General features: G+C 38.8%; 1 protein-coding gene across 2 annotated transcripts in view; it reads left to right on the top strand.

Moving 5' to 3' along the window:
- The window catches only part of Map3k7 (mitogen-activated protein kinase kinase kinase 7), a 58,028-nt gene that overhangs the window by 25,289 nt on the left and 19,436 nt on the right, over positions 1-13,303 (top strand). The window contains exons 10-12 of one of the 2 annotated variants that reach the window (XM_051187478.1): positions 2,227-2,357; positions 2,874-3,003; positions 5,425-5,505. In XM_051187478.1, the coding sequence (XP_051043435.1) occupies positions 2,227-2,357; positions 2,874-3,003; positions 5,425-5,505 (342 nt within the window). The remainder of the gene's footprint in view (positions 1-2,226; positions 2,358-2,873; positions 3,004-5,424; positions 5,506-13,303) is intronic. The other variant, XM_051187479.1, reaches the window with a different exon arrangement.

Genomic DNA, 13,303 nt, shown 5'->3' on the forward strand with positions numbered 1-13,303 from the left:
TTGTTTTGAGGCTTTTGTTTGACTAGTGATGTTCAAATTTGGTTTTACTGAAAACCTTTGAGTTGCCCTGAAATTCTGCAGTGATCTTTCCCAGAACTTCCTGTGTTTTTCCTTTTTTCATCTTCTGACTCTCAGTCCTTTCACTGACCCTCAGTTCCCGGAGACCCCCTTTTCCTTCATCCCTCCACTTAATTCTGGTCAATGATGATCCATCAGAAACCATACTCAATGGTGGAATTCCTCTCTCCACTTGCTTCATGAAGTTACAGGCCTAATTGGCTCTCAGCTTCCTCGGATGAGTGCTTAGAGTAACTGTGCAGTTATCATCTCCTCTCCAAATAACTTGCTTTAGACATCAACCTCTCCTCTAAAAGCTCAGCTATCTTGCTGTAGGCTGACCTTGTTTTCTGTTTAAGAATGTTTGCATCATCAGAAGACAGCTCCTACAAGTTCCCCATGTCTTCATAGCTACTTGGAACAGTGTCCACCTTCTCTGTTTTCTTTTATTTCTGACTGCCTATGCTTCTAGACAAAGACAAGACTCTGCTTATAGATAACTTGCAAGACTCTGCAAGTAGATAACTTTCTCTCCTCTCATGACTTTTCATTTTTCTACTGGGAACATTTTCAATAGTGAATACAGTCTGTGTTCAGATGCACTGGCTGACTCCCTTCTTCCCATTCTCTAGTATCTATTTCATTTAGACTTCTCGTACACTACTACTACAGAGTTATTCTTGTGGAGGTCACCAGTTATCTCAGTATAACTATGTAAATGAGTGGGATTTTATATTCACAGTTGATGCTAATGAATGTTTGGCACATTCATCACTCTCCTTACACTCTTCATTTGCTGTGCAGGCCCCAAGGCTAATCTGAATTTCATATTACATTTCTGGTCACTTAAGAGGTTTTTGTTGTGATTGTTGTTTTGGTATTATTTAGTTTTGCAAAACAAGCAGAACCCGAGATTTTGTGGATGATAAACAAACACGATGTCTCTGAGATTGTCCCCAGCTTGTTCTTGGTTTCCTTTGCTGGTGTTTCCTCATTTCCTTAGCTATAAGTGCTAGAGTGCCAAGGGCTCAGCCATTGGCTTGGTCACTTAGCCATTCATCTCTGTCTCCTTGGTTACCGCTTCCAATATCAGGACATTGTGTGTGTCCCCCCCTTTCTCCCACCCTCTCCGTCTCCTACTCTCTCAGCAGATCTTGCCTCAAGTTTATTTGTGAATAACATCATAGGGCACTGACCATCTGTAAATAGTATGTAGGTGTGCCACTTTAGCCCATCTGTCTTCATATTGACTGATAGAAACCTTTTCTATGGAGCCTTCACAGGGGCCCAGCACATTTGGGAGCCTGAGCTAGAGCTGCAGCCCTCGGCCTTGGTTTAAACCTGGGCTTTGGTTGGCAGAGCCTACAACCCTTAGCCATGTTGCTTCAAATCTGCTTCCCAAACTTGGGGTGAGTGATGAAAGAAAGAAGGCTTCGTTTGTGGTAGGGACCTTTGGCTCCGGGCTTAACTGCCTTGAGCATCACAAGGGACTTAAGGGCCCCTGCCTGCTCACTCGTCTTTGCATTGTCTGCATCTTCTTCAGGTCTTTCTTGATGTGCTTCTTGACAAATTCCTCAGGAACTTGGAGTCAGCCCCTTAAGACACTAGTATCTTTGTGACTGGGTTTCTTGATGCCATCCTGTGCCATTTCCAGGATTTCTTATTTATGGTGTAGTTCTTGGACTTGGCCATGTCTGCCCAGTAACCTGTGGCTCCTGAAGTGCCTGGGACCAGAAGAGAAAGAGTGTTTGTTCTCATCTTGTACCTGGATTCCACCCCCCTGTGTCCAGAACAGGATTTCTAGTAGAGATTCAAACAGTGCTTTCCAAACTTAGTTCTGGATATGTCCTTCAAACTCACTCATCCTCTGGTCTCCCCATCTCAGCTAATAATCCCCAGCTCTACTACAAAATAATCCCCAGCTCTACTCTACTACAAGGTTAAATCCTTACATTAGTCTCATCTGTTTAGAAGACTTACTGATTCTTTATTGTGCTGTCTGGACCCATCATTTAAAATGGGCTTGTTTAGGATGTCTTCATTGGTCTGGAAGCTTTGCCTTTTTTTTTTTTTTTTTTTTTTTTTTTTTTTCTTTACATCTTGCCATTTATTGAATGAAGCATTCATATCATTCTCAACCTGAAGTCATGAATGTTTTTGCTTTCCTAGGCTCATTCATGGACATCGCTTCTACAAATACCAGTAATAAAAGTGACACTAATATGGAACAAATTCCTGCCACGAACGATACTATTAAACGCTTAGAGTCAAAACTGTTAAAAAATCAGGCAAAGCAACAGGTTTGTTCTTTTTAAAAGTAAAACTATATGGTTTCCTTACTAGTAGTCACAACATTATTCAAACAGGTCAATTATTTGTCTTGTGTGTGACAATCCTAAGTTTCCTCCCTGCATCAGTCATGAAATTTTGTTGCCATTTGTTACCAAACAAGTAGTTCCCTTTCTGTTTGTTGTTGCTATTGCCTACACTTGCCTTCCTCCATGTGCTCCATCCCTAGCTAAGGGTCCTATGCACAGTGTGAAATACATTTTGTTCTATGGGCCGGTTAAGGAGTTCTCATAAGACTCATGTCATCCTATTCAGGTTGGTTGTATTGTGGCCATTGTTGGTTAGATTATTTTGAGCAGCATGTGTCTGGGCTTGCTCTTCTTGTTAGCTCCCTCCCAGTGTAAAATTCCCTCTTTCAAAACAGTACCATAGTCATAAAAATCCATTTGTCATCTTCCTCTTTGGCTGCTTTATATCTCTACATGTAAAGAACTTCAGTAATTTAGATTGACCTATAATTTTAACAGACTGAATCCGGGCGGCTGAGTTTGGGGGCCTCTCGTGGGAGCAGTGTGGAGAGCTTGCCCCCCACTTCTGAGGGCAAGAGGATGAGTGCTGACATGTCTGAGATAGAAGCTAGGATCATTGCAACTGCAGGTAAAAGGGGTTACCAGTCCAAAGAGAAAACGCCTGTGGCTTTACATGATACTCGCAGTTGTTTTGGGTGGGGCTATCAGGGGTTTGTGTCGTATATGTAATTTTTTAAACAGGTGGCAGGTTTACGGTACATTTTCTCAACTTCCAGCAGTAAGCTTGTACATTTGGCTTGAATTTTGAATAAGAGAAATATGATTTAAAATTATTTGGATTATAAAATACATCTTCCTAGTTACAGATTTCATCAAATATATTTCTCCTCAAACATAAACTAGCTCTAAGAAATTGATATTCTGCTAATACCAGAATATTTGCCGGGACTGAGTAACTTGCCACTGCTTTTATGATGAGCCCAGAAACAAAAAGCTCATTGCAGAAAATTGTGCTCCAGGGCTGTGCTGTCGTCCCTCTCTCCTGCCAGTGGCAAGGACAGCAGGGCTGGTTGTGGTTTGCTTATTTGATGGTAAAATGAGATAGTAGTAGTAGTCTCATCAGACATTGGTTTTGCTGATGTTGAAATTTCATTTTGTCAGCTCTTAAAATGTTACAGTAGACAAAGTGGCTAAAGTGAAAAAGAATGGTGGTCTGTCACCAGCACCTTTTCTAACCAGTTACATTTTAGTGGTGCCAATTTAGTTGGGTGTTATTTTGGGTTTTTTGGAGGGGGGAGTTTTTGTTTTATTTTATTTTATTTATCCCTCCAAGGCTAAAGAAGAATGGGTTATAAAAATGAACATTGTATTAGAGAATGTGGAAGTGTAAACAAACAACAACAGCAAAAACTTACAAATTCTCCTCAGGATATTTTGGTCTATCTGCATATCATTTAATTATAGATACAGACTTTTTTTAACAGTTCTTTTCTAAGTAAAATATTCTGATTGTATGTGTTCTCTTTGTAGAAAGTGGCATCCAGATGAACTGTACTGTATTTGTCTAAACTAATCACAATCACTGAGTTTACCAACCTGCACTAAAAGCCTTTAACTAGGAAAGAGTATCTCCAAATAACAGTGTCTAAACACATGAGTTATGTTCACACATGGACAAGTCTAGATGTGCCCATGGTCATTAGGCAGCTGGTTTCTGTATCTCTGTGTCACAGTATCTGTTGTCTAACCTCTGTCCTCAAGGTTACCTTGTGGTCCAAAATGGCTGTTACAGTTGCCATCACGTCCACATTTCAAGTGGCAGGACAGAAGAGGTAACAGGAGAATGAAAGCTTTTGAAGACCTTTTCTACAACTTTCACATACATGCCATTAGCCAGAGTAACGTGGTCAGGTGACCTAGACTTACCTCTAGTAGAAGGGATATGTAATAGGAAAGTTAGAGCCATTGCTAAGGAAAAGAAAAGACTAGAGATTAGCAGGGAACTAGCTGTCTCTGCCCCAGGTAAATGGTCAGAAAGTGTCAAGCTGAGTAGGGGTCAGTGGCCATATACTGGACTCCATGCAGCACAGTTGTCTCTGTGGAAAGACACATACCCCCAACACTTCTGGAGAACCATGTCACTTCACAGGTGTCATTTAAAATAGACACGTAATAATGATTCTGCCCTAAACGGGAAAGTAATGTAATAGCTTATGCCTTTGCTAAGTCTATCTTTCTAATCATTTACAGATTTGTAATTAAATTTTAAAGAAATGACAATTCTTTCCCAGTTCAAGGGTAATAGTATACAAATAAACTACTTTGCCCTCTCTACATAGATATAGGCCAATGCCTCCTTTGAATTTTAAATAATTTGAATGTTTTTAGTGAATTGTCTTTACTGTGAAAGATTCATACTCCCACTTTCGACAGCCTTCATATTTAACAGCTATATACCCTAAACTTTCAAAGCTATAGTTAAATGTTCAGTTTATTAGAAATAATGTAGATGTTATTAGAGAGATACACATTTTATGCTTTGATTTGACAACTATTGTTTAATCATGGAATTTTAATTTGTAGCACATTCCCAGAAGCATCTAACTTCAAGAGCTATCTTTCCTATTTGTGACATTAGCACAAATCTGACAGCTTACCTTACTAACTCCACGCTTCTTCCTCCCAGTCATCCGTTCCTACCTTCACCTCATGTCATTGATTTTACTTAGGTAGAATATTTCTAAGAACGCATTGGAAATTTAGCTTCTCCATTGTTCTGCAGCTTTGTCTGTCTTATTTGTTGTTGGGTGTTTCTCCCTACCGCCCCCCCTGCTAATTAAAACCAGTGTGTAAAACTTCTTGGACTGTTTGTTTTTTGCTCTTTCACAGCGTCTTCCTAAGCATGGATGAAAAGTTAGATAGTTCTGCATGCCATTCTGCATGAGATGTAATTAACATGACTATTTCAGAACTGTTCTGTTTTGCAGTCATTTCCTGTGTTACTGTTTGTGGTTGTTTGCATGTATACTGTACATGTGTGTTTTTTCAGCCTATTCCAAGCCTAAACGGGGCCACCGTAAAACCGCTTCATTTGGCAACATTCTGGATGTCCCTGAGATCGTCATATCAGGTATCATAGACCACCTGTGTTGGTGTAACAGCTGTGGAACTGGATTAATGATCCTGGTACTTTTAAATGCTTCTTGCTCCAATTTTCATGTGATCTGAAAATAGATATCTCACATACAGTAAGTACTCAGGGAGACAGGTAGAAAACTGTGTACTGCCACACTGAAACCAACTTGCACATGTAACTTACATCTCCAGTAACAAGAGGCAAGTGAAAGAAAAATAACACTTTTCACATAAGTTTACCTCATTTTCTGTAGGAAGTGAGAGCATAAGCTGTAACTACATCTATTCTGCACCCAGTGGAAAGAGGATAAAACTGCTTGAAACTTGCTATTCTTTGGCTCCTTCCCTCCCTGTCCAGGCTGTGTCTTTGGGGAGCCAGTGGGCATGCAACTGGAAGGAGAGAGCTGCTGCACAGTGTTGTCCTAGCCTGGAGAGCAGAGGGTTGAAACTAGGTGAGGCTTGCATTTAGAGGGTACCTTGCCAGAAGCAAAACTACTCGGACAGCTGGTTAATTCTGCTGCTAGTGTGTTAAGAGGAAGGTCTACAGACTATGTGTTATATCCGATTCACAGGTAATGCTTCAGGGCATCAGTTGGCAAATGCTTTTATATCTTATAGTGGTCCTTTCATAAGATGAATATACGCCATCATTTTTAATAAAAACTTAAATGGTATAATAACCTGCAATATATTTTTTTTAAATGATCATTAGGGCCAGTGGGGTGATTTAGCAGGTAGAGGAAGATGCTTCCCTTCCTGTTCAGCATCCTGACCTAAGATAGATTCCTAGGACCCATGTGGTGGAAAAAGAGAACAGAGTCCCAAAAGTTGTTCTCTGCTCTCCATGTGCACCTCACACAAATGTGTACACACAGGGTGACAAGAAAAATAAAGGGAGATTTTTTTAAATGATCATTTATCCCTGTGTTAAAAACAGACAGACCAAAAAAAAAAAAAAACTATCCTTCATCTCTTGACCTTTCTAGAGATATTTTTCACATGTGTGATTTAGATGGATTCTTTAGCATTCTGCTCTTTTGCCATTAATAGTACTTAGTTAGCATTATGCTAAACTGTGGTTGAATACCTAGTTTTTTCTCTCTAAACTCAAAACTAAAGGATAAGGACTTTGAATTTGTTAATTATTATTGATTCCACCAGTAGTAACTGTCTCCATAGTATTTCCGGCACTGAACATACTATTTAATAAGTAGGTTTATTAAATGATTAAGTTATTGAGATCTCTAACTACTTAGAAACTAGGGCAGAAAATACATAAATTACCGTTTTATGGGCCATTTTGTCTCTAAAACTAATTTGTACTAATTTTCTTTAATATTCAAAGTGATATCCTATTTTTTAACATTGTCACTACTATTGAAATATTGTTAACTCATTTCTCATGTAGCAATTTTTGTTGGTTCTTTAGAAATTAACAAAGTACTTTTGATTATTTTATTTCTATACTGATAGATACAACACACTGCCCCCATAATGGCAGCATTTAGATTTACATAGAGCTGTATTAACCTTGAATACATTACAGAATCGGAAAATTTAGACAAGTAGCAATTTAATCTTGTTAAGTCTGTAAGTCTAAAGGGCAGACAAAATAGTGGGAAAGGAAGAAGAAACATAGTCTAGAGGGACAAGAGCTAGTGTTATGCAATGACCAGACGTCAGATACACTTAACCTACACTAACAAGCCCTAGATAGCCTGCTGGAAAAAGCTAGTGTGAAAAATTAGCAGTGTTGAAGCCAGGAAGTCCTGAAAAGATGCTTTTTTCTTCTTAAGATTTACTTTATGTATATGGGTGCTCTATTTCAATGTGTGGATGCATGACAGACAGAAGAGGGCATCAGATCCCATTGCCGATGGTGGTGAGCCATTTGTAGTAACTGGGAATTGAACTCAGGACCTCTGGAAGAGCAGCCAGTGCTCTTAAGCAAAGCCATCTCTCCAGCCCTGGAAAGATGCTTTTTTAAAGCTAGAGAGGAGTCATCTTAATGGATTTTGATTGCACACTTGTCCCTAAATGGAAAGTGTGGCCACTCCCTAGATAAAGTGTTAAGATGTGACCCTTCCCAGAGCCACACAGGACAGGCTTCACCCAGATCATCGGACTCACTTCACCTCATGTTTAGAATATTCCACACTTCCTTGGTACTTTCATAGTAGGGAGCACCTCACTTAGGGAGACTGGGATATTGGGCCCTTTTGAAATAAGCATACCTTAATTCTGCCGTTATTTTCTAGGGCAGCAGAGAAAGTATTGGTTAGCACTAAATTGTTTTAAATGTTCTTGTTAGGTCTTCCTTTCCAGATATCCAAACACTAGTCACTTTTGCCTTCTTTAATAAAAAAAATACAAGGTGTAGCACTGAAATTGATAGGCATAAAAGCCAAACCTAATGTATCTCTAAGTTATATTTTTAAATTAAACTTTGTAATATATCCCATCCTTTGGGACTATCTTATTTTCTGTTAGCATTTTAATTAGAAGATGGCATTTATTTTCCCAAATTTCCTAACGCTAACAATTTCTTTTCTACCAAGTAGATTTCTGATAAATGCTTTGGTCTAGGTGCTTTTTTATGTCTAAACTCCCATTTACCAGCACTGGAACTCACTTCAAAATACGTTTGCATAATTGTTTCATCTATTACAAATAAATGTCCCAGTATTCCTTTGCTGTGGATGAGTGCAGTGTACTGAGTCCAGTGTACTGGTGGACATGAACTCCCTCTCTCAGTAACAGCTCTCCTTCTGCCTCACAGGCAGGCTTAACATGAATATATTTTTCTTTTCATTCTTTGGCATTTCCATACATGTAGATGGTGAATTTTGTTCATTTTCACCCCCGTCCCTTGTCATCTTCAAACTCTTCCAATGTGAACCCCCTTCCTACTTGGATTTTATGTGTATCCCCCTTCCTACTTGGATTTTATGTGTATGCCTTTATCATGGGTGAATAGTGAAGGGTCTGACACAGGTCCAGGCAAAGAGAAAAATCCTAATCTCCTTCACTTAATCTTTGCTTTTCAAAAGTATAAATTATTTGCATCATTCATGTAAGAAAGCTACTTGGGCTACCATCAGTTTCAAGTCCTTAGGTCATATGGGAACTGACTTTTAATATAATACTAAGGGAATCATTGTGCACAAGTTTCATACCTCTTCTCATTCCTGGGACTGATATGCTGGCAAACTTTGGCATAGTGACCTACCTTCTATTTTTCACTAGTCCCCTGCCCTGAAAAAGGAGCTGTTGCTGAGGCTTGATCTTATACCAAGCAGGGCACCTTCAAGAGCTGCTCATCAGTGGAGTGCAGGTGTCATTTCACTGCTTACATATTTGTTGCCAGGTGCTGCTGGCTGGCTCTCCCTAGGCAGAGTCAGTACAGATGAGAAAGTTCTCACCGTGCTTAGGACATTCATACTATAAATGCTTGTTACATTATGCACTGGTAATTGAAGTGAACAATTAGAAGTATCAATGGGCTTTTCTTGAGGGCCTTCCCTTGACACCTGAGTTTTGAAAGCATGATCCTTTCTCCTTTTTAGCTGGTGACTTGGTGTTTTGGGGGAGGGGAGCAGGTTTTTGTTTGTTTTGTTTTTGTTTTTTGGTTTTTTGTTTGTTGTTTTTTGGTTGGTTTGGTTTGGTTTTTCAAAACAGAGTTTCTCTGGCTCTGACTATCTTGGAACTTGCTGCATAGTCCAGTCTGGCCTCAAATTTAGAGATTAGTCTGCCTCTGTCTTTGGAGTGCTGAGAAAAGTGTCTGTCACCACTGTCCAACTTCCAATGACTTGTAATAGATTCGTTTGTTTGAAGAAACAGATGGGTGATGTATTAGAGGATTGCTTTAACTTTTCTCATTGTTTTTCCTCCCACTACTTTGGTTAGGATAGATCTTGAACTTTGCTTTGCCTCCAAGTTTTTAACTTTTTCTTCAAAGTCTGATAATTTATTTGTGACTCTTAAAAAGACTTAGTTTTGACTGGATCAGACTTAGAAGCTCTCTGCAAGGACAGCCTATGTCCCTTGGCTTTCTGTTCCTGGTGTTTTCTTTGGCTTCCTTCATTCTCTGGGCCAGAAGTTTAGCATATTCTGCAGTCTCTTCCTCATTTTTCTTAATGCATTGTTTTGTCAGAGCAGCACTGTAGTGGGATTTCACTTTGTCTCCTTCTGTGGCACTGACCACACCCATTGGGGGGTGGAGCCAAGGGCGGAAGTGACCTCGGGAACTAGGTGAGAGGAGGCCCCAGAGAGGGCTCTCTTGCCAGCTACACGGGTACTGGAGGAGATCCATAGGAATTCTTGGAAGCAGGAACCTGTTGGTGTTCACCTGTTTATGTTATGAGTTATTTCTCCCCGAATAAACATCTGTTCGGACTAATTGTTTATCCTGATCCTTATTAAACCGCAATACAGCACAACAGTGTTTGTGTTGCAGGACAAATAGAGTCACAAGATGTTAAATCTGTATCTGGTTCTTTCCTCCACTTTCCTCATCTCAGGTGCCCAGATGAGATTGTTTGCAAAATTCCCCTGGCACCGGGGGTCATCTATTTCCACTGGTGTTAGAATATCTAACTTGCACCTTTCCTCAAAAATGTCATTTGTCAAAGATAAATAGGTAAAATGCCTAAAAGTTACATGAAAGGAGCAACAGCCTTCCCTGGTTTAAAATGGAGAGTAAGAGTCTGAGGAGTTTAAAAAGCAAATTTTGTTGAGAATTTTTTAAAATAAGTTTTTTTTATTTCTTGAGATTATAGTGAAACCACATCATTTCACTCCCTTTCTTTTCCTCCCTTGAACTGCTCCCATGTGTTCCCTCCTTGCCATTTCAAATTCACAGCCTCTTTTCAAATACTGATGCCAGTGGTAGTGGTGTGTTAGATATTTGTTCCTGAATCTATAAATATAGCTTACTCAGTCTGTAGAATGATACTTGTGGTATTCAGTTGGGGAAGACTTTTTCTCCAGCCTCAGCATTCCTTAGTTGCTTATAGTTTTTTGTTTGTTTGTTTTGTTTTGTCTAGGGTTGAGGCCATATGAGCTTTCCCTCTGTGCTGTTAACAATGTCTGTTGTTGTCTTCGGCCATGTTTAGTCTGTCATGTTGGGGAGACTTCATGCATGTAGCCTCTGACCTTTCTAGGAGACGGTCTCACAACAAAGTCCCTGTTCTTCTAGCTCTTTCAGTCTTCTTTCCTATCTTCTGAATGCTCCCTGAGCCTTAGGTGTACAAGTTGTGTTGTGGATGTATCATTTGGGACTGGGCTCTGCAACCCTGCATTTTGATCAGTTGTGAGTTTTTGTAATGGTCTCCATCTGTTGCATAGAGATACATCCTTGATAAGAGCTAAGAACTGCACTTATTTGTGGGTGTAAGGGCAAATAATTAGAAATACAGTGGTTTAGCAAAGTGGTGATTGTAGGGTTCTCTCCAAGATCCATGACTTCACTGGCTGTAGGTAGTCGACAAGGTTTCCAGTACCAAGCATGGTGTTCCTCTTGTTGAATAGGTCTTCATCCAAGTAGAGAATTGTTTGGGGCATGTTTGTCAAATATTACATTGCCAAGTTATATGTCCTCATGTTTGGATCTTCTGTTGTGTTCCATTGGTCTATGTGTCTGCTTTTGTGCCAGTACCATACTGTTTTTATTACAGTGGCTCTGTGATATGGTAATCTTTCAAGCACTGTTCTTTTTACTCAGGATTATTTGTGCTGTCCTTGACCTCCCCTGGGTTTTTGTTTATAATTCTAAAATCAATAGGGAAGAGCACATGTGCCCTAAAGTCCTTTTGTGAGTGACCTGAGCACTCAGGGACACCAGGCATGATTTATAATACATTTCAAAGTCCCCTGGGAAAAAAATCACAGACATGCACACCTATAAAGAAGCAGTATAATTGAAACAAACTTCTGCATTTCTCTCACACTAGTATAAAATTGTTATTTATAATTTATACCATCTTGATTGCTACTGTAAAATGAAACAAATACTCAAAATGTGACTTACAAAGTTGTCTTATAAATACTGATATCTTGAAAAATCTTATAGAGTATTTGTCTCAGTTGTAATGCTTGATTGTATTTTAAGGCACTTGAATAACCTCTGATCCACTCTAGATATGCATTACCAACCATTTGAGGGCATGAACAGTACAGTTTTACTATACCTTTGTGGTTTCTAAGTCTGTGATAATATGGCCTGCTATGGAAAGGGATGGAATACCTTCAGCAAAAATGATATTCATCTTAGTTATTTACTTTACATAATAATATTTTGAGCCATTTTTAATTAATATATATAAAATATTTTACACAATTCCCTGAGCTATCCAATGTTATTGTTTATAGTATTTTCTTGAAATTAGAAACAAACTTTAAAAAAAAAATTTTTTTTTTTATTTATTATGTATACAAAGTTCTGACTGCATGTATGCCTGCACGCCAGAAGAGGGCACCAGATCTCATTACATGAAGGTTGCTGGGAATTGAACTCAGGACCTCTGGAAGAATAGTCACTGGCCTCAACCTCTAAGCCATCTCTCCAGCCCCATAGAAACAAACTTTAAGTCTTTTGGGTTTCAACCTATTAGCCAAATTTAGATCTAAAAAATAAATATTTGGTTTCACTTTTATAAGACATTGGCTGTGCTGTATATTTACTTTTATAGCAAAAATGTGACGAAAAGAAAGGTGGATTAGGCATACACTTAACTGGTTTTTTTGACTCCTCCAGCTTGAGTATTGACAAATATGCCAGCCAGTTGTTGGGATTGCGGGGGAGTACTTTGTAGAGCATCACACCCTGGAGGCAGGGGCATCCTTGAAAGACTTCCAGACATTGTTTTGTTTTCTTCACTAGCATGAGAATAAAGCTTTTTCTCATGTTGTGTTTCTTTCAAGAACTAGTAGATTCTAATATTTGTAAGTATTCAAATAGAATTATATAAATTACACAGTTCCCATGTGAAAAGGCAATATGGAGATTTGAGCTTTTCTGCTGTCCAAGTCCCTGCCCATTGCAGGTAGTCTCATTAATAGTTGTAAGCCTTTGATTAGGGACTGCCCTAAGGTACTCCTGTTCACTTCCAATGGAATTTGGTATTTTTGACTAGTTAAATAGGGAAGTTAATCTAACTTTACAGTAAATATTCAGGGACTCTCTCAACTAAATTTTAGATTAACAGTGTCACATTTTATAACCTAAAAACTAAACTGTCATTTAGGCATATTGGCATGTTTCTTTAGTCCCACACATAGGAGAAGAGGCCTGTGGACCAAAGCCAGCCTGGATGCTGTAGTGAAACTCTGCTAAAAGAAATAAAATTTATTAAAAAAAAAAAAAAAAAGAAAGAAGAAAGAAAGAAAGAAAGAAAGAAAGAAAAGGGAGTAACCTCAAAATCTAGTCTAATAAAGGTAATTCCAAAGCAAACCTCATCAGTCATTAATAATTGCTTTAAAAAACCTACCTGGTATCCTCCTAAGGAAAGAGGCATAGCTTGTTGAAATTAGTAAGAGAGTTGTAGCAACCTAATGGGCACATATTTTTAAACTACACCATCAGTTTAGCACTAAGAAGTATTTGAAAACTTACGTACATATCATTATATAATGTTTTCAATCCTGTTCTGTGCGTGAGAATACTTTTTATTTAGAACTTACAAATCTCAGATTTTCTAACACTTTGGACAAATGAAGGCTCCAGGGTAGTAGTTTGCTTTGAAAGTTTAAGGCATTGGTAGTCAACACTGTGGCCTGATTTAGACCCTATCAAA

The sequence above is a fragment of the Phodopus roborovskii genome, unplaced genomic scaffold (assembly GCF_943737965.1).
Source record: "Phodopus roborovskii unplaced genomic scaffold, PHOROB, whole genome shotgun sequence".
Classification (NCBI taxonomy): domain Eukaryota; kingdom Metazoa; phylum Chordata; class Mammalia; order Rodentia; family Cricetidae; genus Phodopus; species Phodopus roborovskii.